General features: G+C 28.2%; 1 protein-coding gene across 4 annotated transcripts in view; it reads right to left on the bottom strand.

Moving 5' to 3' along the window:
• LOC149877039 (ral GTPase-activating protein subunit alpha-1-like) overlaps positions 1-24,727 on the bottom strand; it is a 35,190-nt gene extending 10,463 nt beyond the window's left edge. For 2 of the 4 annotated variants that reach the window (XM_090074682.1, XM_090074679.1), the window contains exons 1-29: positions 24,478-24,727; positions 23,198-23,308; positions 14,770-14,816; positions 14,595-14,652; positions 9,850-9,893; positions 9,466-9,706; positions 9,032-9,153; positions 8,716-8,857; positions 8,303-8,625; positions 8,070-8,144; positions 7,691-7,954; positions 7,505-7,578; positions 7,296-7,407; positions 5,876-5,998; positions 5,403-5,745; positions 4,422-5,066; positions 4,043-4,272; positions 3,424-3,522; positions 3,169-3,327; positions 2,953-3,078; positions 2,627-2,758; positions 2,421-2,479; positions 2,201-2,309; positions 1,770-1,880; positions 1,504-1,572; positions 1,039-1,158; positions 766-934; positions 259-320; positions 19-153 (exon numbers count right to left, since the gene is read on the bottom strand). In XM_090074682.1, the coding sequence (XP_089930808.1) occupies positions 19-153; positions 259-320; positions 766-934; positions 1,039-1,158; positions 1,504-1,572; positions 1,770-1,880; positions 2,201-2,309; positions 2,421-2,479; positions 2,627-2,758; positions 2,953-3,078; positions 3,169-3,327; positions 3,424-3,522; positions 4,043-4,272; positions 4,422-5,066; positions 5,403-5,745; positions 5,876-5,998; positions 7,296-7,407; positions 7,505-7,578; positions 7,691-7,954; positions 8,070-8,144; positions 8,303-8,625; positions 8,716-8,857; positions 9,032-9,153; positions 9,466-9,706; positions 9,850-9,893; positions 14,595-14,652; positions 14,770-14,816; positions 23,198-23,308; positions 24,478-24,589 (4,416 nt within the window). In that variant the 5' untranslated portion in view covers positions 24,590-24,727. The remainder of the gene's footprint in view (positions 1-18; positions 154-258; positions 321-765; positions 935-1,038; positions 1,159-1,503; positions 1,573-1,769; positions 1,881-2,200; positions 2,310-2,420; positions 2,480-2,626; positions 2,759-2,952; positions 3,079-3,168; positions 3,328-3,423; positions 3,523-4,042; positions 4,273-4,421; positions 5,067-5,402; positions 5,746-5,875; positions 5,999-7,295; positions 7,408-7,504; positions 7,579-7,690; positions 7,955-8,069; positions 8,145-8,302; positions 8,626-8,715; positions 8,858-9,031; positions 9,154-9,465; positions 9,707-9,849; positions 9,894-14,594; positions 14,653-14,769; positions 14,817-23,197; positions 23,309-24,477) is intronic. The other 2 variants (XM_090074680.1, XM_090074681.1) reach the window with 2 other exon arrangements.
• Between the last annotated feature and the right edge of the window lie 2,290 nt (positions 24,728-27,017).

Genomic DNA, 27,017 nt, shown 5'->3' with positions numbered 1-27,017 from the left:
TAAAAGGAAGAAAAATACTTGAACATTAGTTGCTTCCAAAAGTTGGTTTTCTTCAATAAAATGATCATCTGTTTCAATTATGATGCTGCTCGGTCGTACTGCACCAGTGTAAAATGGGAAAAGATGGAAAAAATTTAACACTTGCGCAATGGCCTATTTGAGATAATAAACATCCAAACATAAAAATCATTTTTAAAACACACAATAACAATACAATTTTAACAATTTAGTAAAATAATGTCAAAAAATAAGACTTACATATTCAGCAGTTAATTTGACCATTCTATTTCTTCTCTCATCTACTTCATTGCTGAGAAAACCTAAAAGAATAAATTGAACTAATAAAGATTTAAAGGCCAAACATCTGACAAAAAGTCTTGATAGAAGAAAGAAAGTTTTTTTCATACACATTTGGTTTCTTGGAACTGAAATCAAGTGTGTTTTTTTAAAATGTGCAACTGAAATTTTGCTTGAAAATTATGTTAAAATGTTTAAGTTTACTTTTAAGCAAGAGAAAACTTTATAGTAAAAACTCTTTAGTAAAAAAAATACCAAATGACAAAAGTTAAAACAGTAACTAGATAAAAAGTAAAACCACAGTAAACATACAGACTTCAGTCAAGCGCTAGCTACATGTGCATAATTTAATAACACAGTCAAAACAGATCATCATACAGAATTTTTATAAATCTGGTAACAGATTAAATTTAAAGATGCAACAACCTTATTGTAATCATTGAAAAACTTTAAAGAGTTCAAACCTACTTGAATCATAACTATTTAAATCATGTGCCTCCTGGAGATCATCATGAACACATTCTATTTGCGTAAGATGATTTTCAATAATAAATAATTGATCTATATTGATAGGCTTATTCTCAACATGATGACTGTCACATTCAATACTAGGTTGTCTGCAACATTCATTGAATGCCTCAAGTTAAAATTAGGTAAAATTAAAATAGAATTAAATAAAAACTTGAATGCTCAAACTTACTCAAATCTAATAAAAAACAGGCATAAAAAAAATTACTATACTTTCATTGCCAGACCAAAGTATGATAATGCACCATCTTCCTGTACATGACATTTCAGAACATCTTCTTGAGGTATAACCATCAACCATTCGAGCAAACATAACACTAGCTTACTCAGGAACTTCAAAATAAAAGGTGACAACAATTTAAAATTATATTGTTTATACTTCTATCTAAATTTAAACAGTCCTTTACAGTTAGTTTACAAAAACACTCTACAAATTTTTTGTAATGGGTTAACTGATTTAAGAAAGTACTTCTTTTTCAACATCTAAATTCATTAATAACACTTAATCAAAAGACCTACATTACAATATACATTACACAACTAAAGATAAAAATTATTTTTAATGAATGAATGAATAATATTCATGCAGACAAAGTTTTAATTAAATCAAAAATCAATTTGTTAATTAAATGTTTTTTTTTTATTACCACAAAAGTGAGTTTCATTAACAAAAATTACCTCTGGTGAACTTCTAGTTTCTCCTGCAGGAGATGATTCTAGTAAATGGTGAACAACTTGGCATATTCCCTGTAACAAATTCAAATAAAAGAGCTTTTTTAAAAATAAAAAACCAATGTAAAAAAACCCCACACATTAATTTGTACACAAAACATTAATAAAAAAACTCAAGCAATAATTCTTTGGAATCCATTTAAGACAAAAGCGTTTTTTTTATGGAGAAGTCCATGTAATATATAAACTAAGTAAAAAGCAGAACAAATTACCATCACAATTTTTTGTGGCAAACTATTATCAAATAACCGCATTTCTTTATAGTAGAACGTCAAGGTAAATAATACATCGAGAGCGACTGTAGACACAACTTGACAGTTTAACTAAAAAAAAATAAATTTTCAATTATGAAAAATTGCAGCATAAATGATTTTTACTTAAATTCTATATGTTATAAAATTACTTCTTTAAACAGTTTCAAGGTTGCATTAGCTAAGAAGAAGTGCACTTACAGTTTCAAATAATTCAATAAGACATGTTGTGCAACTCAACAACAAGTAAAAAACTTCTTCCATTTGAATGGAAATAGTTTTTGTTAAAAAACTACTTCTATTCAAATTTCTTTTACTAAAAGTGTAAAAGATAAAGCTGTTTGACTGTAATATATCCATTTGGATATCAAGAAAATATTATAAAGACATACCGCCAAAATACCGACTAAAAGTGAAACACAATCATATATGAGAAAATGGCCACCCAAATGGATTAATGAGTCAACCACAAACACTCCAAGGCAACATAAGGCAATGCATCTATATACAGAGCAGATATATAAGATTATTTTAAAACTAATGCACAAAGTTTTTTTTTTTTTATCATTGAAAACAATATAAATTGCTAATTTTCATCCAAACATGTAATACCTTGTCCTGCAAGAAGGATCACACTTGGCAGCTTTTAGCAAAGGACCCAATACCATTTCCTATTTACATGGCAATATATAACTTTTATTGATTCTTTTTTTTTTTTATTTTTTTTTATTTTTACTTTTTACAAAAAACATAAAATTGTTCCAAATCTCAATAACTGATAATAAATAACATGCCAGAATAACTTCAATGTTTCTTACCCTTATTTCTTTTCCAAGTATAACACTTTTTGGTTCAGAAGTTATACCAGGCTGAAGAATTTTCATTTCGGGAAAAGCAGATGGAAAACAGATTAGAGAGCCAAGTATTATAATTGCTTCTCTGCGTGGGCACTTACAAAACAAAAACAATTCCATTTTTAAATGGCTCATAACACAAATTAAAGCATAAAAAGGTTGATGTGTATTTGTAAATATAAAATATATTTAAACAATATAGAAATTGATTATGCTATAAATTTTTTATAACAAAAAATTAAATATGTTTTTTTTGTAAAAAAAAAAAAAAAAAAAAAAAAAATATTTACATTCATGAACTGGGCAGATATAATGGTGTTACATGCACTTATAAATTCTGTTATTAAGCATGATAAACCCTCAAGAGACAGTGAGAAGATAGTTGCGCACTCTCCAATTATGGCATTAACAATATCCTAAAAAGAGAAGTTATATTTAAAAAAAAACAAAAACTTAATTTAGTAAAAGTGAAATCTTAGTGAGAGATTTTACATAAGAATTTATACCTGATCGAATGATACAAGACCAGTATGGATAGTTCGAAAAAAATAAAGAAGTTGATCAACTGAAGGTTTTAAACCATGACTTTTAACAATCATTTTACATGCAAGTTTATAAGCTAAAACAATTCCTGGTTTATGGGTGACACTTCCAGAACAAACAGCCTAGAAAATTTTTATAAAAAACAAATATAATTTTTTCATTAAAAGTATTTTTTTCATCGTCATAAAAAATTTTTAACAAACAAATCCTGGACTTACTTGAAAACACCATGTAGAGCAAAAAAATAATGGTGGAGTTAATTTTGGTGGTGCTGGTGTTTGTTTATTATCAATGCTTATTCCTTGATTACGCTTCACCTATTAACAAGACATGAAGTCTATTAAATATGCAAAAATTTGAGAAAATAACTTTAAATAAATACTAAATTAGTCATGCATTTCAATCTGGTAATTACTCTCATGCAATTATTTTAGGAGTAAAAACTCCTACATTTTCTTGTCTTATTTCTAAATTTACAGAGAAACAAATAAAAAAAATAAAAAAAGTAAAACAAAAAATTAAAATTACAAATGACTGATGTCAAATCAGTAATTGTTATTTCAAATTAAATCTGTAAAACTTTATAAATGTTCAGTTTCTAGTTCTTGCCATTAAATGAATTGTTATAACCAAACTATAGAGGTTTTGCATGGTTATTTAATAGCAAAAAAATATTTAAATGCTCATGAAATTAAAAAACAAGATGCTATTATATACTTAAAACTCTAAAAATAGGTCAAAACTCATTCTCAACATGTTTATTTATATCTTATAGTAAAAATGAGAGATTTTTCAGTTTTAAAAAATGTAAATCAAAAGAAAATATAATAATAGTACTGTTTCAAGCATTGACCAAATTTGAATCAATTGTTTAAAAACATCTGCATGAATCTCTGGATCTTTTATCTCATTAACATTTCCCATTATACATAGGATTCTCTGCCATAATATCATAGAAGAAATTTTGGTCCAACCTTTTATATCACCGCCATTTATCACACTATTTTCTTCTCTATCATCCTCTTCACAACAATCTTCTTCAAAAAAATTGATTCTATTTGTGTCTACTAGGAATATTAATGAATGCTTTTAATGAGACAAAATAAAAAATCAAAGATTCATTAGAATGTAAATTTGGGTTCTAAGAAAAACAAAGTTTTTATCAAAAAATTAATTCAAAATTTTAGATTCAAAAATTTTTAAATGAAACTCTAACCTGCAGCAAATCGGACATGAGAGACGGCAACACTCACTGTATTTTCAAATTGTTCTTCTGATATTTCACTTTGAGTGAAAGATGTTGGAGATTTTAAATCGTTGAAATTGTCATTATCAATAAGAGAAAACTTGTGACTGTCAATACTCTCAGCATCAGCAGAACATTTTGACGTCTCCTTTACAACATCAATTTCAAAGCTAATAAGATTATTTTCTGATAATAGAGAGGTTCTAGAAGTAGCCTCAAAATTTTCAGCAGATAAAAATGATTTGGATAGCTGCGAATACTCCATACTGTTGTTAGAAACTATAGCGTTTAACTTTTCTTCTTCATTTATGCCAAATTCAAAGCTAAGGAGATTTTGACTTGACTCACTGAGATAACTAGAAATACTTGCCAAGCTCCGAGAAGTGGGAATATTTAACAAAGAAAGTTCACTGTCAGTATCTCCCTTAAGTCTTGTATATGAAACCTGTACATCATTATGTTCTTCTGAATCCAAATCAGCATCAAGCTGATTTTTGGGATATTCAGATTTCAAGTCAATATCAGAACTCATTGAATGCATGAAATTATTACTATTTATACTGTCAAAACTTAATGGCTGAGAACTTTGCATTTCAGTAAATGTTGTTTTATCATCTAAAGATAAAATACAAGCTGAATCCTTTCCTAAACCAATAATACAGTTTTGAATTGATTATGTCATTTTTTATTTCCTATATTCTCCTAAATAGTTCAGTCTTGTTTAATCTAGTGAACTAAACAAACCTAGTGAACTAAACAAATCTAGTGAACTAAACAAATCTAGTGAACTAAACAAATCAAAAACATAAAATGCTATTAAAAGAGATGGAAATATTTTCTGACTTAAATTGATAAAAATTTTTGAAAAAGAAAATTTCAAAAGAGTAGAGAGTATGGTAGTCAATAAATCTAAAAAAAAACCTTAACTAAAATAAATTGCACACGACAAACCTTGAACATTTTGCTGTTTCATTAACTTTTTAGGTGAGTTAGAACTATTTTGATTTTGAATTGGTTCAAGAATATGTAAATCACCAGGTTCTGAAATGCATCTTACTATAGGATCAGTTTTAGAAATATGCGGTTTCTCTTGCAGAAATTCAGAATTGGACAGAGCATAATTCCAATTTTTATTTGATACTGTACTCTGATCAAGACTAAGGTTTCGGGTTGACTTGTCAAGGCCAAACTTTTTGACTTTACTGCGATGAGTAAGTTTTTCTAATGGTGGATCTAGTAAATCTATTCCGTATACAGTTTTTGCCATAACTCTTGTCAAAGTATCCATTGTAGACTAAGTTTATTATAAAGTAAAATTTATTTTAAATACAATAATTCTACAGTAAAATTTAAATTCATTACCAAATATATAAATAAAAATTGTTAAATTATAAAAAAAGAAACTAATCATAATTAAAACATACTGCCCATTCTTTAATCAACTCCTCCCAATTTGTCAATGATTTCAGAACACGTAATAATTCATCCCAAAGTTCTTTAGTCAAATAAACTTCTAGAGATGCACGGATCCAGGTCACAAACAAAGTCTAAAAAATTAATGGCTTCAGAAGTGAAAAACCCTAAAAGTAGCAAAAACTTATCTTTTGCAAAGAAAAGTTAATATAAGTAATAAAATTTTGAAAAAAAGAAAACTTTTAATTTCAAAATCTAGCATTTCCAAAACAACTTATATATACATCTAACATTTCAAAAGAAACTTAATTAGGAACATCTCTCAGTAGTAAAGCTAATACCTTTACAACCAAGATATTTTGGACCAGTTATTACCATGGGTTTTAACCATTAAGGTTGTTAAAAAATAATGTTTAGGTAAGGATACTCACTGCATACAACTGCTTTAAAAAGCAGTTAAAGAGATAATAGAATAATTCTTTAGACTTCTTTAATCGCCAAGAATATTTGCATTAATGTAAACCAACTGCTTAGCCGTAAGGGTCCAAACTAACTGCTTTAAAACAATTCATTTTAATTTCCTAAATTTTCTAAAGATGTCATTAAAGGGCTGAGGAGGTAGGAGAAGAGATTTGGGAGTAAGATTTCCACAAATGTTGGAGATAAAAATGGAATTTAATGTAAATAGTTTTGAAAGTGATTAAAAAACCTTATTCAAAAACCTCACTCAAAAAAGTGCTCAGCTTCTGCATTTCACAACAGTAAAACTGAGAAAATTTTAAATATAAGAAATAGCACTTTCTGTTTTAGTACGTAACACATGTATTTTATTTTTTGAGTTATTTTGGGCAAAATCTCATAAATGAAATTGCATAGATATACGCACAATACTTCATATCATACTTTTTTAGTTTAAAGAAAAACGAAAAATACTAATTAAAATCTTTTCAACTGTTGTTTGAAAACTCATAAAATTTGTACTTCTATTTAGAAAAAATTAAATTAAACCTTATGTTTTCTTGAATATTTTACTTTTCTTAGTGTTTTAAACATTTAAAAATCAAGCTTTTGATCTATCATATCAAGAGATTGTTGGCTCTGAAAGATGACTTTTCTTTGACTTTATAGAGATTTGAACTTATAGAAATGAGTTCAGTAGAATTAGTGTCTTTAACCCTCAAACAGGATTTTTTTTTTCAGGTTTAGGGCTGGGCTCTGAGCAGGCAATTTAATTTATTGGAATTGAAGAAATTTTGGATTGCTAGTATTGAAGCAGTCTACACATGACAAAATTAGAAAAAACATCACTACATAATATTGATAAATATAAGAACTTATTGATAAATAAAGATTTATGAAATCTCAAGATGAGTTTAAAAACATTTATATTTATGAAATCTCATTTATCTGCTCTAACAAATTTCTGAATACCTGAAGTAAATAGCCAGCCAACTGTCCTCCAAGAGTAGAACTTTTAGTACTAAGAGGTTTTTTTACTAAAATGTAATCAGTAATCTTTAGAAGAGCATCTAGAAGTTGCCTCCTACAAAAGTAAAATTTGATATTTTCATAGTGAATAAAAAAGGTAAAAAATATTAAAGAAGTTTTAAATTTTACAAAAAAAATCCACAAAAACAAACCAAGTTTGTGCATCAAGATGCATTTCCAAAACAATGTTTCTGAAAATTTTGATTATCCTTTTACAAACATCAACCTGAAACAAAAGAATTTTTTCATGCAAAGTTTAAGATGTTCTACTTCATGCTGCAATTCATAAGTATTGAACACGCATTCATCATCTATTCCCCAATTAAATTTTCACATACATGTTTTACGACGAGCTCTTGCTTCTGCTTCAAGAAAAAAACTTGAGAAGAAATAGCAATAAATAGACGCATAGAAGGCTGTAACCCTGCACGGACATTTTCTACTGGCATATTAGAGAAAAAAAGTTGTTCACAGCTTTGTACAGCTTCTCTGTATGATGGTGAGCGTAGCATCGGAGAGCAATCTGCTGTTAACAGCATCTCTTCAGGTGACAACAACTGATCTTGCTTAGGTTCAAGCATAAATGATGGCCTTTCTGGAATCTTAAAAAAACGAAGTTAAAAAAATTTTTTTTTTACCCTTATAATAAAGTTAAAAGCAGCAACATGCTTTGTGAATTGACTTTAAAAATCAATTATCCAAAACATGGTCACTAACCTTGAAAATCCATTCTTTGTATACAGCCAAAATGTGATTCATTGTGTCTGCACAATTTAGTGGCATCAACAATCCCTAAAGAAAAGAATGAAAACAGATTGCTAATCTGTTTAAAAATCTGCCTAAATAAAGTTTAATAATGCATTGGGTTTAGGAAATTTAAGCAGGATTGGAATTTGGTTAAATACACTGCTATATAATTAATCACATTTGGGATTTTAGTAAAAACTGACTTGTCTGAATATTTCATGGACCACTGTAACATTTTCTTGGGTAGAAAACAACACGGTTCTAACAATATCTGCAGCTAAACAAAGCATGTCATAGGTTTTAGACGGGGGTGGAACTTCAACTCCAGGTAAAGAGTTGCGGTGCAAATCAGAAGACTGGTGCGATTTGATGACTTCAGCACTTCTCTGCTTCAGCCTTGAAGTAAAAACGATGAGCCAAAATAAAACTGCACGTTGGCATGATAAAAGAACACCACCGTTTAGTCCATTTTTTTGATAAATATCTGAATTTTGAACATCTGTTGTGATGGGAACTGCAAGCAATTCTGAAAAAGTTTTTAAAGGAAGTAAATAAGAAATCAGTTTGTAATTGAAACTTTATTTTAATGCAGAGACATTAGATATTTGATAAATACCTGCAGATTCACTGTAAAGTCGAGAAATTTGTGGATCCCACAATGGAAATATGTGTTTAAGGTAAAAGCGCTTGAAATACAAGAACAAATAATAGAAACCACTTTCACGCATGTTTAAGTTATTCCATCGTATGTCTAACATCTATATGTAAAAAAATTTATGCAATTTTATGACTCAAAAGGAATCATTTTCTAGTTAAATACTTTTTATATAAATCATGTAAAAATTTGTATTAAATCACAAAGCATACCAAAAAAAAAGTAATTTCATGTAAAAAAAAAAAAACATTAAGACAAAAGATATGACTAAACATACTCGACGTGGTAAACAGTCAAGAACTTTATCAAGAAATCCTTTAGTAAGATCTTCAGGAGCTTGAACTTTTTCACCTTGCTGTGGAGGACATACTGCATGACAAGTTTCTGATAAACACCATTCTAAAAATAAAGTTTCATTTATGGGGGTAAGACTTTTTAAAATCATTTTTTAAAAACATGGCTTTTCTAAAATGACACAAGATTTCAAAAAATTTGATAATTTTTTGTAAGACAAATGATAGCACTTAACCATATAGAATAAAAGCAAAAAATTTTTTAATTAGATTGATTTATTTCAAGCACTTCAAGTTCTATACTTTGATATAAGAACTTAAAAAGCTTGCATACAAATGACATAATCTAATTTTGTGGATGTGTTTTCACAATTAAGCTGCATTAACAATTAACCTGTTTCACCTTTATCAACCTCACCTGTTTCACTTTCTAGATTTGAGGTAAATATGGTCGGCATATATCCCTGGCCATTAACACATGTTATCAGGTATTCAATCTCCTTCTGGGGGCGGCTTAATGAATTATTTTTCATTAACTCTGTAATAGGGCTTGGAAAGCAAGGAACAATGCTTCCAAATATAGCTAGGTTGAGATCATCAATATTTTCTTGTAATATTTGCAACCACAGCATAAACAGACGCAAGGCTAGTTCTCTGATCTATGCAAACAAGTTGTATAAAATTAAAAGTATTGGTTTAAGTTTTAAAACTGAGTTCTAAAGGTCCAAAGGAAAAATTTTTTAAATAAGTTTATAAAATGATAAAAAGAAATTTTTTTACTACAAGCAAAAACATAACTAACTGTCTGAATGTTTCCATGATGCAAAAGTTTGCGAAGTATTAGACCTAAAAAGTAAAAAAAAAAAGCACAAATGCATATCTTTAGTTTTATTTCTGAAAAAATGATCATCTGATAAAACAAAATCAATTTTCTTAAGATATTTAATGAACAGGGATGCACATTACTTTTTTGGAAAGAAGATTTTGCAACATTAAAAAATGTATTGTAGACTTAAAAGTAAAAAGTGATAATTTAAAAGTATCTGCTACATTTACAGCAGATGCTTTTAAATAATCACTTTTTACTTTAAAGTCTACAATACATTTTCTTATTAATTGGACTTTTTTTTCTGCTGATTTTCTCAATAGTCATGCAACATTTAATGATCATTTTAGTTCATAAAGTCAAACTGAAGTCTGTGTTTGAACTAATAAGACTTTCTATTTTATTCCACTAAGAACTTTAACACAAAACATTATCAAAACTTTTTAAAGACACACTGCCTCAAATCTGCTATTAAATAAAAAATTAAATAGTAGCACTCCAATTATGTGACAACTATTACACTATCAACCAAATATACTTGCTTATCTCACCAAAAAGGAGACTAAGTGAAAACAATGAGAAAAGAATATCTAAAACAAGTCATCCAAGTTTTTCAAGAACCTAATAACATAGAATGTAAGTTTAGATGAAATTTTTAAATACCTTTTATTTTCATGTCAAACTGAAAATCAAATTTTAATTTTTTCAAGATTTTGTTAAAAGTTAGAATCTGGTTAAGAGGATTTATCATAATCCATTTGTTTTGTTAAGGCACATTATAACATTTTTTTAAGTTGGCAATAGCATTTATTTACATTAGTTGAAAAATTAAATAAAAAAAGAAAACATGCCTACACACAAGTCCAATTACAGTTACATTACAGTAAACTCCCAGTTATTTGAACTGGTACTTATTTGTATTTCCCACTTATTTGAAGCAATTTTCCTTCCTCATGAATTTTCTTTAACTAATGCAAATATCCATCAGTTATTCGAACCTGCAGTTATTTGAAATTTTGTTTATTCAAAGTGATTTTTTGCTCCCCTCAACAAAAACTCCATCAGTAATTCAAAGTTTTTCTTTGATTGAAGATACCATTGGATTGCATTTCAAAATATGACATTATCGAATGTTATCAAAACATAAAAAAAATAACAAAAACATATAACAAGATAAAGTAATATATAACAAACAAAAAATGTTATTAAAATATAACAAAAAATCGAACAAATTGCAATGAAGTGTGGTAAAAATTTCAACATAGCGTCTACACGAAAGAAGACAGTTCTGACAATCAAAGAAAAACATCTTGCTCTTAAAGATTTGGAAAAAGGTCAAACTAAAAAGAATGTTGCCTAAAAGTTTCATGTTCCTCAAAACACTTTAACTTATTGGATTAAGCATAAAAAAGACATAATCAACAAGTATGAGTCTGGTCAATTTGAAGCAAAAAGACAAAAGTTAAGTTTTGGAAAGCATGATTCCGTTGATAAAGCTGTATATAAATGATGGACATACCATTTATATACAGCTTTATCAACGGAACCATTTCTTTGGAGAAACTATATCATTAGGGAAATGACAGCAAGTTGGGAGCAGGACCATTTGCCCACAATCCTCACAGGGTATAAATCTAGGGATATTTACAACGCTGATGAGTTTAGTTTATTTTATCAAAAGCATCCAATGAAAACTTTTCATCTAAAAGGTGAAAAATTTGTGGGAAGAAAATTTAATGTTTGTTAAACAGACCTAGCAGCAGGAAATGGGATGGTGAAAGGCTACCTATGTTGATAATTAGAAAGACAGAAAAGCCACAATATTGGAAGTTGCTCTAATCATCAATGATTCACATAAGTTGCTCTAATCATCAATGATTTGCATAGTTTCTCCAAAGAAATGGTTTAGGTGTTAGCTGCAACTGATACAGATGCTGAAGAGGAAAAAATTCCAGGAGAGTCAGCAGGCAAATCCAGAAATAGTGTAAGTCCCTTTTAAAGTAATCTTATTTTTTTAACAAATCACAATCATTCTGAATGTATCACAAGCAGCTAACACCTTTCTTTCAATTAACTGATTCTAAGTGTACAGCTCATCCTAATGTTGACAACCTCAAAGCAATTGAATTATTTTTACTACTCAACATAGTTTGCATAACTCACTGGTAAAACAAAACCAAAGATCAACATTCTTAAAGCTATTGGCATGTTGATAAGGTCATAGGACACTGAACAAGCACTGTAAAGAATTGTTTTAGAAAGACAGGCATCTCGCAGGAAATACAGGTTGCAATTATAAATGTTGAAGATGATCCTTTCAAATTGCTTGAAGAGAACATCAACAAGTTTAGATCATGTGGTTTAGTAAATGAAGGCTTTGCTGTTGGTAATTTGTACAAGTGAAATAATTGCTATAACAGATCAAGAAATTCTGGATTCCATTTTAATCAACGATTGTGCTGAGGTAGAAGAGTAGATAGATGAAGAGTTAAACAAATTGCCTCCTGAAAAATCAAAATTATCAGAGATTGCACATGCAATCAAGTTACTTGAATGCTGGTATTTTTTTGACAGTGATGGCATTGAAATCGAACAATAAATAAGCCTTGTATCAAAGATGTTTGACCAACACTTTTTAGAAACAAAAAAGCAAAAAAAAATTTTTTTTTCAAAAAATTGTAAAGAAGTTATTATCTTAAAAATAAAAAAGCAATCAAAAATAGACAATTTTTATCAAAAAATTATAAAGAATTTGTTATTTTAATGTAATAGATTTCTTATTAAATTACAAACCACGGGCAAAAATGCAACTGCAAAAAGTTCTAGAAATCAAAAAGATTTTCTTAAGGTTAAAATGTCAGTACTGTTGACACCAGTTCACATTGTGATTTGATAACATTCCTTATTCCACGGGTAATCCGAAAACATAGAACTCACTCAAAATACATGCTGCCTTTGTTCTACATGAATTTATGTGAAAACAGCATAACTAATTTCACATATTTAGAATTTTATTAATTATGCTGTTATCAATAAAACCCTTGATGAAAACAATCACGCAATAATAATTCTATCCATAGAAGTAATAGAAAAATGAGAGAGCTGGCTCAACCATTAAACAATAAGAACCAGCACTGATTCCAAGACATCCAAGGACTCATTTATATTGAAAAAAGAAAACTGAGATCAGAGAGAAATCAAATTAAATCACTAACTCTAACATTTGTGGAGATCAAAGCTGTCTAAAATCCTTCATATAGCTGCTAAAATTTGTTTAAAATCCAAGAGAAAATGCTATAAACAGAATATTAATGCATATATTTTTTAATTCTGTTAAAAGCCAATTTTTATAAATATAAATGAATTTTTCCAATTTTTGAAACCTTTCACTGAAATTTAGTCAAACATGATTGCATTTTTCAACAATGCAATTATTGCAAAAAAAACTTAATGTACTTTAATGTAAACTAATGTAACTTTTGTATAAAGTATCTGTTCAAATTAATAATGTAGCTAACAGAAAATAGAACTATGGCATAGCAAGGAAAGAGGGATGGGTGGGGGGAAGGGAGGAGGAGGAGGAGGGCTGAGCAATTGCTATATACCTATGAACTAAAATAAGTGTTACATGTTTTTCATAAGATTATCACTTCTGTTAAGCAAATGTTGCCACTTCAAAGATTATCACAAATTAACTAGAAATGAAACCTAGAAAACTGCCTCATCTTCTCTATAAAAAAAACTCTAACATTTTTTATCAAACAGGAAAAAGTCATTCATTGACATCCTACTAATGCTGATAATTATCAAAAACAGATTTGAAGTTAAAAAAACAACTAAGCTTATTATGAGGACAATCCAAAGGATGGATTGATGAGCAAAAGGAGCTCTACTCAACTCAATTTGAAGGTTCTGAAATTTTCAAAGATTTAAATTCAAATGTTTTTTGAATTTATGTTTTTGAAAAATGCCAATAGTTCTGAGAAAAAACTGAAAGCTAGATATTTATTTCAAATAATATTTGGAAAATTCTGAAAGCTTGATACAACTGATCATAAGCAATGTAGTATATGTAATGTATAGTATATGTAAGTATGTGTAATCTATAGCATATGTAAGTATTTGTAATGTATAGTATATGTAAGTATATATGCAATGTAGCAGTTTCATTGTGATAATTCAGAATGTCCAAGTCTTAAATTTTATTTTATAAGTGTGGAGCTTTTATCAAGAATCATTTTTTTAACAACAAAAAAAAAAAATCGTATTAAAATTAAGACATAAAATATCAAGCAATTTGCAAAAACAAAAAAAAAATCACTTTTTTATACAGACAACATTTTATTTACTAATTTTTTTTATTATACAGAATAATACTCTACAGAATGATACTCTACAGAATGATACTCTACAGAATGATACTCTACAGAATGATACTCTACAGAATGATAATCTACAGAATGATTTTAACAAATTTCTGATAGTTGGTACTACTGTTTAAAATAACATTTTTATATTATATTTTTATGTTTTCACAAAGAGCATGCAATATAAAGTACATAAAATGTGATAAACTAAAAGATTATATGAAAACATGCAGGAAAACAGAAATAATTACTTTTAATGAGAATTAAACGAATACCAACTTTTAAATACACATTGCAACAGCAAGAAATATTAAAAAACAACATCTAACATTTCCAATACTAAAAATTACATACCAATAGTGTTAAAATGCCATTTTGAATGGATTTTATCAGGTAAATTTATAAATATTTTCTAAAAACAAAAATAAACAACAGTGCATCTAATAAATAACTTTTTAAATGGTACAACATTGTTACTGATGCATTGATGCATTGAATTTATTTGCAAGTATAAGTATAAAAAAAAAACCTCTAAAAGAGCCAGCAGTTCCTCAAGTTCATCTTTTAACTTTGCTCCTTTATATAAACAAAAACAATCATAAATTTTCCTCCAAGTGAAATAATCCCATATTTTCTTATAAAATATTTGCTGTAAAGTAAATGAAACGATACAATAAAATAATGAAAAGTAAAACATAAAAATGATAAAACATCAGTAAAAATTTAAAAACAAAATACAAAATATGACAAGATTGTAAATTAAATTTAATAAACTAATTAAATATTTAGCTGATCAGCATAAGATTTTTAGTATAGCAATCCTCATTAAGCTTATCAGCTGCATTTAATTGGATGCATCAGTCTGAAGAAGTAGCAAGTAACAATAATAATTCTATCCATAGAAGTAATAGAAAAATGAGAGAGCTGGCTCAACCATTAAACAACAGTAAAAGAAATAGTGAAATTTTCAACCATAAAAAAATTTGAACTCAGATACATTATGTTTACATGTAAGCATAAATAAGCTGGCTCAGAACCATAAGCAACCAAAAAAATCAAAAATAAAACTAATCATGAACTCTCTTGAATCTACAAACCGTGCTTAGAACCACCAAACCAAACCCAAATTTAAAACTAATACAAAGCATGGACAAGAACATGGTTAAATTGTGGATGCCCAAAATTTAACCAAATTTAAGGATCAAAAAGAAAAAAAAAAAAACTGCTCATAAAATTTTCAACTCTAATACTTCATGCATGCATGTCATAATATTTTCAACCCTGATACATCATGCATGTATGCCATAATATTTTCAACCCTGATACATCATGTATGTCAAAGAATTTCAACTCTTATACCTATTGCTTACTGTGACTCTCTCATTTGTTTGTTAACTCGTTATTCAATTTTCTGAAAATTCAATTTTTTAAAAAAAGTTTAACTAGTTTTTAAATTTTGAAAAAAAGAGCTTTTTTCTGCTGTATAGCAAATGAAGAGAAAAATTTGTACAAGATGTAGGAAGAATAAAGAAACAAACTAATATATGAATAATGGAAAAGAATTTATGTCAAGTATTACTTGTGCAGATAATGCAATAATGAAGAGAAGAATTGGTGTGAGCATAGGAGGGAGTGCACAATGAAGGGAATGTTTGGGTAATGCTACAAAAGGATATTGCATTGACTTTAAAGCTAAAAATAATTGTAAGGAATGTAAATGTAAACTTAGTAATTTAAGATGGGTATGTGTACCATGTTGTGGGGCTAGTACATGTGATCATAGTAAAATAGAATGGAAATGCTGCAACCAAATGTAATATACTATTTAATGAAAAATACTGTATGATTGATTTTTTAAATTGTAATAGGATCCCAATTCACTAAATATCTAACACAAAATGCTTTACGATGTGCTTTTATCATATCAGTAATAACAAAATCTTTACAAGCTGCAAATTCCCATTGAACAGTGCACACTTGTTCGACTTAAATCACCAAATCTAGATCTAGAAGTAAACTTAGTTAATTTTTTTCAATTGCACCATACAGAGCTAGCTAATCCATTTGGCACATCCTAATGAATAGATAGACATTTATTTAGACTCCTAGCATTTGCTTCAGTTTGATATAATGCTCTTGGTGCCAAATATAAAACCCAACACCATTTTAAACCACTATTAAATTATTACTAGTTTCATAAGTTACCAAATCATCATCAAGAGTAAAAGCAACAACCTTATCCCATCCTCCATCATCATGACTGAACAATTCATTTCTAACACATAATTAGCCATAAATATGGTAACTATAAATAAGCCATAAATGTGGTAACTATATCTGCTACACCAGAAACAGGGTAAAGATTTTATGAAGATAAAAATCTTTGAGAACTAGTTCCAATGAACTGTATGTAATATCTCTTATTATTCTTATCTGTAGACAAGGTAGGTTGATTTGTAGTATTTGATTATATGACATTCAAACCACTAAGATATCAAAAAGTGCTGAAAACTTTCTAGTTGCTAATTCATTTTTTAAATTTGAGCTCAATCCCTATTCAACATGATGGATATTCAGCCCAATTTGTCAAGTATACATTTACATAAGTCTCACATGCTTGAAACATCAACATAGTTTTTAGTAGCTACATCTTGATTACTAGTTGAATCTGTTACATTTGATATTTCATTATTTGCCATGCTTATCTCACCAGTAATTGCACTACCAGTCTTTTTCACAAAATGATGTTATTATCAGTATAAAACTTTGTAGCAGCATCTTAATTGTTAGTTAGATCAGTTACACTTGGTATTTTATGAGCTCCCATATCCAACACACCATTAAAAGTACTTCCAGATTTTCTTTTTGTGTGCTAGTTAGATCATGTAAATTCATTATCTTATTGTCACTCATGTCCAAATCTGCTCTCATATAGTTGTCATATTTTTTTCATAAGGTTTTCTATGTATGATAATGACACACCACCATCATATGAACTTGTTAACAAATTTATCAACAGTCACATTTTTTATTGTTAAAGAAATTATAAATCTATTTCTAAGTTTACAATTACTTCTCCTGGTGTCCAAATCAGTCTAAAACTTATAACATCACCTACATTTAGTTGATATGTTATTGAAAATCGTATGCTTTTTATCAGCCACATGTAATTTTTCATTAATAACTATGTGTTGAACAACTCTTTTAGCATTTTTATCATCATGTTTCAGATCTTTTCTTAACATTCTACCAGTTGGTAACATTGGATACACACCAATATGATCATTTATCTGTTGACATAAAAACTTGTTATATACTATTATCATAGGTTTGGAAGAAACCACATGGATTCATTGTTATAGATCAAACAAGTAAAATGCTAAATGGAAAATATAGATGTGGATTTGATACTTTTTATTTTCCAGAATCTTAATTTTTTGGATATGTGAGATTATTATGTTATAGTGCTACTCCATCTAAACTAGAGACTAAATATAATTTTGTTTTAGCAGCTAAATATTTGAAAAAGTTGACATCAAATAGAGCTGACAAAACTTTTAGTATTAGAGAACAATCTGATGGAGAATTAAGCGTAGGTGATACTAAAGTTGGTTTTTCTTATGTTATTATTTAGACACCGGACTTTGGTTTTTCAATTTTTTACAATTAATAATGATTAAAACATAAATTTTTGTATAAGTTGTTTCAAAATAATTTTAATTTAAAACAATTTTTATATTTAGACAAAGAAATTTACAGGACTTCAGAAAAATATTGTGATACCTCGCAAAGGATGCTATTTTGTTTCAAGACATTGCCCAGAGCAGCTATTCAATTTAAACTGATTTAATTGGATTCAAATAAATTTTAACTTATTTTAAGTATGAATGTAAACATATCACACCAAAAACCTGACTGTTTTGAACACATCAAGAGTTCTATTTTAATAAACTTCAGAAAATTAAATTTATTTTAACTTATACAAAAAATTTTATTTTAATTGTTATTAATTATAAAAAATTGAAAACCAAAGCCTGGCATCTAAATTATTATAATAGATGATAAAGAATATGAAGGTACTCAAATTCTTTGACAAATAAATCTGATAAAGTAATCAGATCATAAATTGTACACTGATGATGACTATTAAAATCATGCAGAAATTACTAAAAGTAAAAATGCACTAAAAGGGATAACAAAAAAGATAGCACAACTCCAAAATCAAGCAAGAGTTGGAAATTAAATAAATTGTTGTAACACATTTAGAATGAATCCAAAACAATTGGTAAATGAATGACTATACTTTTACCTATTATACAAGTAACCAAATGCATTACTAGATAGGCTTGACTTATTAATGGCTAGTAAAATAGCTGGTAATACAGGAGTAAGGAAAGAAATAGGTTCAATAGAAATTCAGAAAATATGGAGAGAGTTTCACTTGAAAACTCTTAGAGAATATCAAAACTTTTACAATCAGCTAGATGTCTTCCGCTGATATTGTTAAGAATTTTAGAAATTGAACATGGACTTTACCCTGCATAGTATTTAACTGCTCCTGGACTTTCATGGGATGCTGCTCTTAAATTAACTGGTGTTAAATTAGAATTACTAAGCCAGCCTGACATCTTATTCATGATTGAAAAATGGGGTTTAGAGCTTCTGAAAGATTTGCAAAACCTAATAATAAATACATGGTTGATAAATATAACAAAGATGAACCACCAAAGTTTATAATGTATGTAGATGATGTAAGATATGTAAATGGTCTTTATTCTGGAAAGTGTAAACCTTTACCTAGGCATGGATCTGAAATGATGAATGAAAATGAAGTTATTTCATGGACACAATATACTTGAACTTTTCATAATGATTATCCATCATCATTATGATTTACATAATGATTATCCATTAGCTCTTGAGAAATTAGAAATTGATAAAGTTGAAAAACTAGTATTTAATTTATGTGATAAAACTAACTTTGTTGTTTATCATGATGCCTTAAAACAACATGTAAGTTTGGGTATGGAGATTAAAAAAAATATATTGTGGTATAAAATAAACCGCCTTTAGCTTTTATGACTTCTCCAAGTCGACATGGCATCGATTCAACTAATTTCTTTGTCGTATCTGAGTCGATATCAGCCCAAGCTTCTTGGAGCATGATTTTTAAATCTTCTTTTCTTTTTAGACATCGTGTGCCACATTTTTTATCCAGAATTGCCCAGAGATGTTCAATTGGATTGAGATCTGGACTTTGCGCAGGCCATTCAAGTAACTCAATTTGCTTTTGGATGAAAAACTCTTTTGCTTTCTTTGACATATGTTTAGGGTCATTGTCTTGTTGGAAGATAAAATGCTTTCCTAATCGCAGTTTTTTAGTTGAAGCCAGAAGATTTTTATTGAGAATTTTAACATAAACCTCAGAGTCCATAATTCCATCAATAAACTCCAGTTTTCCTGTTCCATTCCAAGCCATCGATCCCCATACCATAACATTGCCTCCACTAAATTTTACTGTGCCTCGAATACAACTGAGTGTGAATGCTTCCCCTTTTTTTCTCCAAACTTTTTGAGCTCCATCGGACTTCACAAGATTAAATTTTGACTCGTCCGTCCACAAAACTTTCCTCCAGAATGATACCGGCATATTTACATATTTTTTAGCAAATGCAAGTCTTCGTTTTCGATGGATTTATGAAAGGGATGGTTTCTTGCGTGGAACTCTTGCTTTGAATCCACTTTCTTTCAATCGATTTTGAATAGTACATGAGCTCACTTTTAACCCAAAATCTTTCTCAAGGAGGCTTGACACTTTTGGTGCTGATAAAAAACGGTTTTTTTGCACCATCTTTACAATTTGTCGATCTATTCTTGATGTTGCTTTACGCTTTGCTCCGCATCTGGGCTGATTTTGCACATATCCAAACATATTATACTTTTTAACCAGATCGCTGATGGTTCCTAATGCCATTCCAGTCGCTTTATTTATCGACCTAAACGTTTTACCTTGCTTGAACAAGTCAATAACCAAATTGTGCTTTAACTCCCATACTTGATGATATCAATGGTAAATCAAATGAATTTAAAAAAATATCAGTCAATTATTAAAAATTACTCGTTGTAAAACAACAATATTTCTAAAACCATTGGTTTAAAAACTTTTTTTAATAATCAATTTCAAAACTTCGTTTACAAAACAACATGTTCAGATAATTATTTTTCATTGAAGTTTTAACACTCCTTCGGGAATCGTTAAATTTTAGCAACGAAAGTTAATTACCTTTGATTAATTTTTTGCAACATAAAATCCTGATTAAATTTGCTTTTAGAATAATTATAAAAGTATTTATCAAAAACATATGTTTTTCGAAAAAAACCTGACAAAGTTTATTTTCCATAAAAAAATCTTTTGTTCGGATAACTTATTTCTCTCACTGTATAATTAAATCATAAAAATTATTCATATTTGTATACATCTAGTACATACAGAAGAAGTAAACAAGTTCTAAAAATGACAAACTTATAATTTTGGATGGTGGCATACATACACTAGCATGTAGAAATTATATAATTTTAAAAAATGACGTATATAAAAGGTATTGCATAAAAATGCAAAAAAGTTAAAGAATCGGATGGTGAACAGCTTAGTTTCCAAAGTGGTCAAAACATGTAATGAGAAAAATGTAAAATATGTAGTACTACAAAAACTCTATATGCAAAAGGTAAAGCTGATTCAAAGGGGTCTGAAGTTGGATCAATATTGAACCCTGTTATTAGCAAATTACCATTTAAGATGCATTTTACCTGGTCACAATTTTGCTGGTCTTAGTGCAAAACTAGGTGAAAGACTTAATAAAGACTTTACACCTAAAGAATGGACTAAATTTATAAATAGAGTTGACAATACTTCATATCATGATGCATGTTATATATTGGATAAAGATACAAAATAATGGATAGTATTTATGATCCAATGCCTAGAAAAAAAATTGGATAAATCAATAGTTGAAAAGATTATCGCAACAAATTTAAAATTTGGAATGGGCTTGAATTAATTTGATTCTTTGAAAAAAATATTAATCATTTAAATTCATTATTGAATTGTTCCAATTTTTCAAAACTAGTAGATAAATTACATAATGAGAAGAAAATTTGTTAGAAGTAAGCAACATTGTTAATGGAGTCAATGAAATATGAGCTGCTGATCTTGTTAAAATGCAGATCTAAATTCAACAAAGGTGTAAAATACTTTTTAGCAACCATTGATAATTTTTTGAAACATGAATGGTTAATTCCACTAAAAGATAAAACAGGTAAGACTGTTGAAAAGCATTTAAAAAGTTATTCAATTAACAAAAGCCAAGTAAATTTTGGGTTGATTACAGTAAAGAATTTTATAACAAAAATGAACAAAGTCTGATAGAACTATACTTTACCAAAAATGAAGAAAAGTCAAGGGTAGTAGAAAGATGAATCATACGAAAGAAAAAATGTTGAAGTACTTTACAGCCAATTCAATACATGTATACTATAAACATTTTGGATGATCTACTTAAAGAATACAGTAATTCTATTCACTCTTTGATAAAGATGACACTTGTTGAAGCTAGTTTGAAGAAAAATTAAAATTGTGGAGAAAACTGTACCCAGAGAATGTTAAAATAGAAAAAACCAAAACCAAATTTTTCAGTAGATGACAAAAGTGAGTTTTTAGCAAGAAAAAGTCAACATTAGAAAAAGGTTACACAACTAGATGGATTTGAAGAAGTATTCACAGCTGCTGTAGTCAAATCACAACTCCAGCTACAAACAAGATTAAAGATTATAAAATGCTGAAATTTTTTGACATGCATACATGATGGTTTGAAATTTTTTGACATGCATGCACAATGCATCAGGGTTAAAAATTTTATAACCAGTTTTTTTTTTTATTTTTTTTATTTTTAGATTTGGGTAAATTTTGGATATACACAATTTAAGCATAAAATTTCTTGTATTAGCTTTAGATTTAGGTTTGGCTTAGTGGTTCTGAGCCAGCTTTGTAGATTGAAGAGTTTTTTTGATTATCTTTTATTTCATCAAAACGTTTAGTAACAATAATGTTTGTGCAAGGCATGAAATTTTTTGTTACAGCTTTAATGTTAACAAAGAAATAAATTTAATATAATAAAAGAAAACTATGTATGCAGTAAATATGTTATAGAAATGTAACCATTTCTACTGAAGTTGAATAGAATAATTTTCAATTTTTAAAAGTATTATAGTTTATAACTTTATAGGTACTTATTTTTCTGATTATCAACAGCTAAAACAATCCCAGGCATCCAATCAGGAGAGTCTGACACAAAACAGAGTAGCAACTTCACTGTATAATGCTAGCTCACTTACTGAATTTTTTGTAAACAATGGTCTAGACAAGATATACAAGCAGCCCAATTTCACTCTATTATACATCTGTTCTGAATACTTATATTACTAGTTTGAACTTGCACTATATAATGACTGAGTACAAGCAGTGAAGTGATGGCTGTGTAGTATAGTCTTTAAAATAGCTAATGATAATAGATTGCTTGAACAATCTTAGGATATTCTGAGCTGTCAAGCACACTTGAAAAACAAATGCAGATAAACATGTCAATACTTATTTTGAAATATGATTGAACCTGATGTAGATATTATATTGAAAAAATATATATTAAAAAATAAAAATACTAGAGCTTAATTTAAAAAACAAGAAAGCAAAATTTTAGTTATTTTTTTCAAGCTTTTTACTTTTTTTGAAGAAAAAAAAAACATTTTTTTCCTTAGACATGTATCCTAAAAGTATATTTAGTTGAATAAAATTATTTTTTAGCTTCCAACATCTCAACAAATTCAAATTAAAATATAATACTTCAACATATTGAACTGAAAAGAGAGTTCAAAGAGAAAAAAAATTATGATTTTTATTTTACCTTTAGACTTTGCATTTAACTCTGCGTTTGTGAACTCTTCATAAAATACAAAAAACAACTCGGAGGAATATGTTTCAAAAAACTCCTTTATTTCATTTTCTACAAGAAGATCTAAAACAAAATTGCAATTCAGAACATCAAAGATAAAGTTACAAACATTAGCTCAAGACAAATAGACAAGTGAGACAAAGTAATTCATCAACTTTTGAAGTATTTCACTATATTTAAAAGTTAAAAAAAGTAATAATAATTGATAATCATTATTACTTTTAAACCTGAGATTTGTGGCATTTTTAAATTGATAATATATTAAATTTCATGATGGAAATTAAAATATTTGATAAAAAATATTTACTTTAGTATCTTTTTAACTTTTCACTTATGATATTCAGCAGCAATTTAAAGAGTCTGCTTTACTTTTGTTGCTTGTTTTAAATTATAACAGATAAAAATGTAAAGCTACAGTTATCAATAATATTGCTAAAAAGATTATACTTTAGTCAATTTCTAAAAAAATAAAAATTTCTAAATATAAATAAATCTCAAAATAATCAATCATTTGAACATTTTTAAAAAAGATCATTTTACTATCAGTTGTTTAACTTTTAACTGATGGTTTGATGAAAGTTTTAACTGATCTATGGTTTGATGTAGATATTGTGTTTACTGTAAATGATAATAATTCTGTCATTAAAAAACCTTTTATTTTAGATATTATCACATTTGCAGCTGTTTTTCTGTTTATAAAGTTTTGTTGGTACACAGTTAATCTTCTCTTTTTTTCTTCTGCTTAATGCTTTAAAGAAGTATGCACAACCAATAATGAGAACAATTTGAGGCCACTTGTAATAAGTGCATTATATTAATGGGAGCAAGATAAATGGGATTATATTATTAATTTGGGAATTTTTTCTCTTGTTCTCTAAAGCTATGTTTCAAAAATATCTAAAATAATCAAAAAATTACAATGTTTATATTTACTTTAAGGGGGTTAGAATTTTATAGTAAAATGTGTATCTTATCACTATAATCTTCTATACAAAATTGATTTATATTTCTATTCTTTAAAATAAGTTTGTAGAAAAAAATTGGATTAGGTAAATAAAACAAATTTAGAAATAGTCTACTATATGCATTAATTAGTTATAAAAAATAGAGGTATTTTAGAATATCAACAAAATAAACCAGATTTCAAATTTAAGCTAAATTTAGTGTAAGCCAAATTACATGTAACCAAAAGTGAGGTCAGAAGACTGTGTGTGAAGTAAAAATATTCTTACCTAGTAGATTTTTGAGAGACTTTAGCCGGGCATGAGTATCTCTTTTTTGATCTAAAAACTTAGCTGTATTCTTATTTCTATCTTGCCCTGATTTTTTCCCGGGATGAAACATTTTCCTGTGTTAAATTAATATAATTTTATAACTAAAACACAAAATGACAAATTATAAACAAATTTCAAAACGGTATGGTTTTAAATTTTGAAATCTCAGCATCCATTTTGTTGCAGTTGTTTAGATCGAAAAGCTATACTTAAAATGACCTTTTTAAAGGGCTTCTACCGTAGCGTCAAACTGTAACTAAAAGAACATGTTATTATTGATATTTACACGTTAACTACAATCGGAAATTCTTGTTAAAACATATAATATCTCCAGAAAGTTCAATTACAGTATATCGACTGCGTAAAGGACAAATGTTGTTTATCACATTTTTACTAAACAAAAATTTTATTACATAAGAATATTTTATTACTGCTGGTAAGAACCAGCAGTAACCAATGCTTGTAGAGGACATTTGTAATATCTCCACAAATGATATTCCTCAATAGTTGTAATACGAAACACAATAGTAAAATCTTGCTTTTAGCAATTGTTTAGAAATTTGAAATTCTTTTTTCTCTATATTTTTTTTGGGCCTACTACATTTTCCCTTTAAACAGTCTGATCATATGAATGCTTACAATTACAGTATGATCATATGAATACTTACAATTGCGTATCTAAGGTCAGTCAAATATTTTAGCTGGACCACTAAATAACAACGCAAAATGATTTTTTATTACTTTCTAAACTACACCTTAATTTTTTACTTTTTATTTATTTCGACGTTAAATGAGTAAAGTAAAGAGTATTTAGAACAATTGTCCCCAATCTACTACAGGCGAGCTAAATTCGGTCCGCATTCTTCTGAATTTAAGCCCAAATTAAACCTCTTTTCATACAATTTGGCATGCTTATGTCAACTTGTCTATGTAAAAACGTTAATCCAGTGTTGTGTAGTATAGTTGACTCATCTTTAATTATTGTAATAACATTAACTAAAATCTGCGATATTGTATCCAAATGTTGTGAAGTGTACAGTTTAACGTCATAAATGGTTTTTAAAATTTCAGAAACTTTAAGTGAACTTTTATGAAATATTATCATCTGCATGGAAGAAACATTTTTGCGCTATTTTACTTTGGATTCTAAATGTATCACTTAGTTCTAACTAAAGTACCAATAAAACGCTGGTCTTTGTCATTTTTTACAAAAGGAATAAATTTTTTAAAGACTAGTTGAGTTAAGCTTAGTTTTTATCTGCATTTAAGTTCTCTTTCGGCTTTAACTAAAATTTTTATGGCAGTATAAACAGGGGTTTTAGGGTTGAATGCGAGGTTGAATGTTTTAGGGTTGAATGCGAGGATCCAACTTAAAATTCCAAGTCAGTTTTTTTTCAAGTTAGTTAATTCAGACTTCAATTTTAAGACCCCAGTTAAACCGGGTCTAAAAATTGAAATATAATTTAATTATTTTTTTGAATCAATTTTAAAACCGGTTACTTAAGATTCCAAGTTTAAAATGCGATAATTCTTAAGTAATTATCGCATTTTAAACTTGGAATCTCTAAATCCCGGGGCATACTTTTTTTTTTTGTAAGAATGACTCAATTCTGTTAATCCAACTCATAGAAAACTTTTTCGTGTTTTCGAAATTTTTATATTAACAGGAAAAAAAATTTACCAGAACAATTTACCGGAAAAATAACAATACCAGAAAAAAAATACCAGAAAAAAAAAAAAGTTTAATTAGTTGTAAAGTTGAAAGATACAAGTGCCTAAATTTGAGCAACTCAAACGCGTTTGTATAAAAAAAACTTGTCTTTTTTTTTTCCTTTGCGCAAATTATTTTTGTTGCCACTGCCTTTATTTCCTTTAGATTTGTTTTGGATCTGTCGGCCAGATCTCGAAAGTGTGACATTTTCAAACTTGTCTGATGGATAATGACACTAGGTTTTAAACAGAAAAATGAAGCCCTTTTTACATTGAGTACTGGATAGTTAATTTTTTTATTGAACTTTTAATAGCTTTACTCTTTCGGCTCGTTTGATGCTTGTATCATAATATTGATATTATGCCCCTAGATAAACAATATACATCATAGTAAATTACACAACCCAATTAAAAACTCTATAAGCTGAAAAACAAAAACTATTCAGATAATCGTAAAAAAAGAAGTTTAACGGCGTCAAATTGCAAGATCTTGGAGGCCAACTGACTTCACTGTGGGAGATTATGCGTCCGGGAAACTTTTAAAGCAGTAGAGTCATTGTGGTTTAGGCTGTGTAGTATGTGGCTCCATCTTGAAAAACCATATACTACAACCATCCGATATTGGCTACACAAAGTTGTTTAAGATTGCGCCATAGAGCACGCAATTCACTGTCACCGAATTCCCAGTATTATTTTCAAATAAAAATCCTTCCATGATTCTTTTAACATAAAATGCATAACACAAAGTGACTTTTTTGAGGACGCATTGGTTTTTTCTACAATTTTCC

The sequence above is a fragment of the Hydra viridissima genome, unplaced genomic scaffold (assembly GCF_058129835.1).
Source record: "Hydra viridissima isolate aposymbiotic clone 2 unplaced genomic scaffold, HvirCarnegie_v1 scaffold_17, whole genome shotgun sequence".
Taxonomy (NCBI): Eukaryota; Metazoa; Cnidaria; class Hydrozoa; order Anthoathecata; family Hydridae; genus Hydra; species Hydra viridissima.
This window is presented reverse-complemented; position numbering and strand designations above follow the sequence as displayed.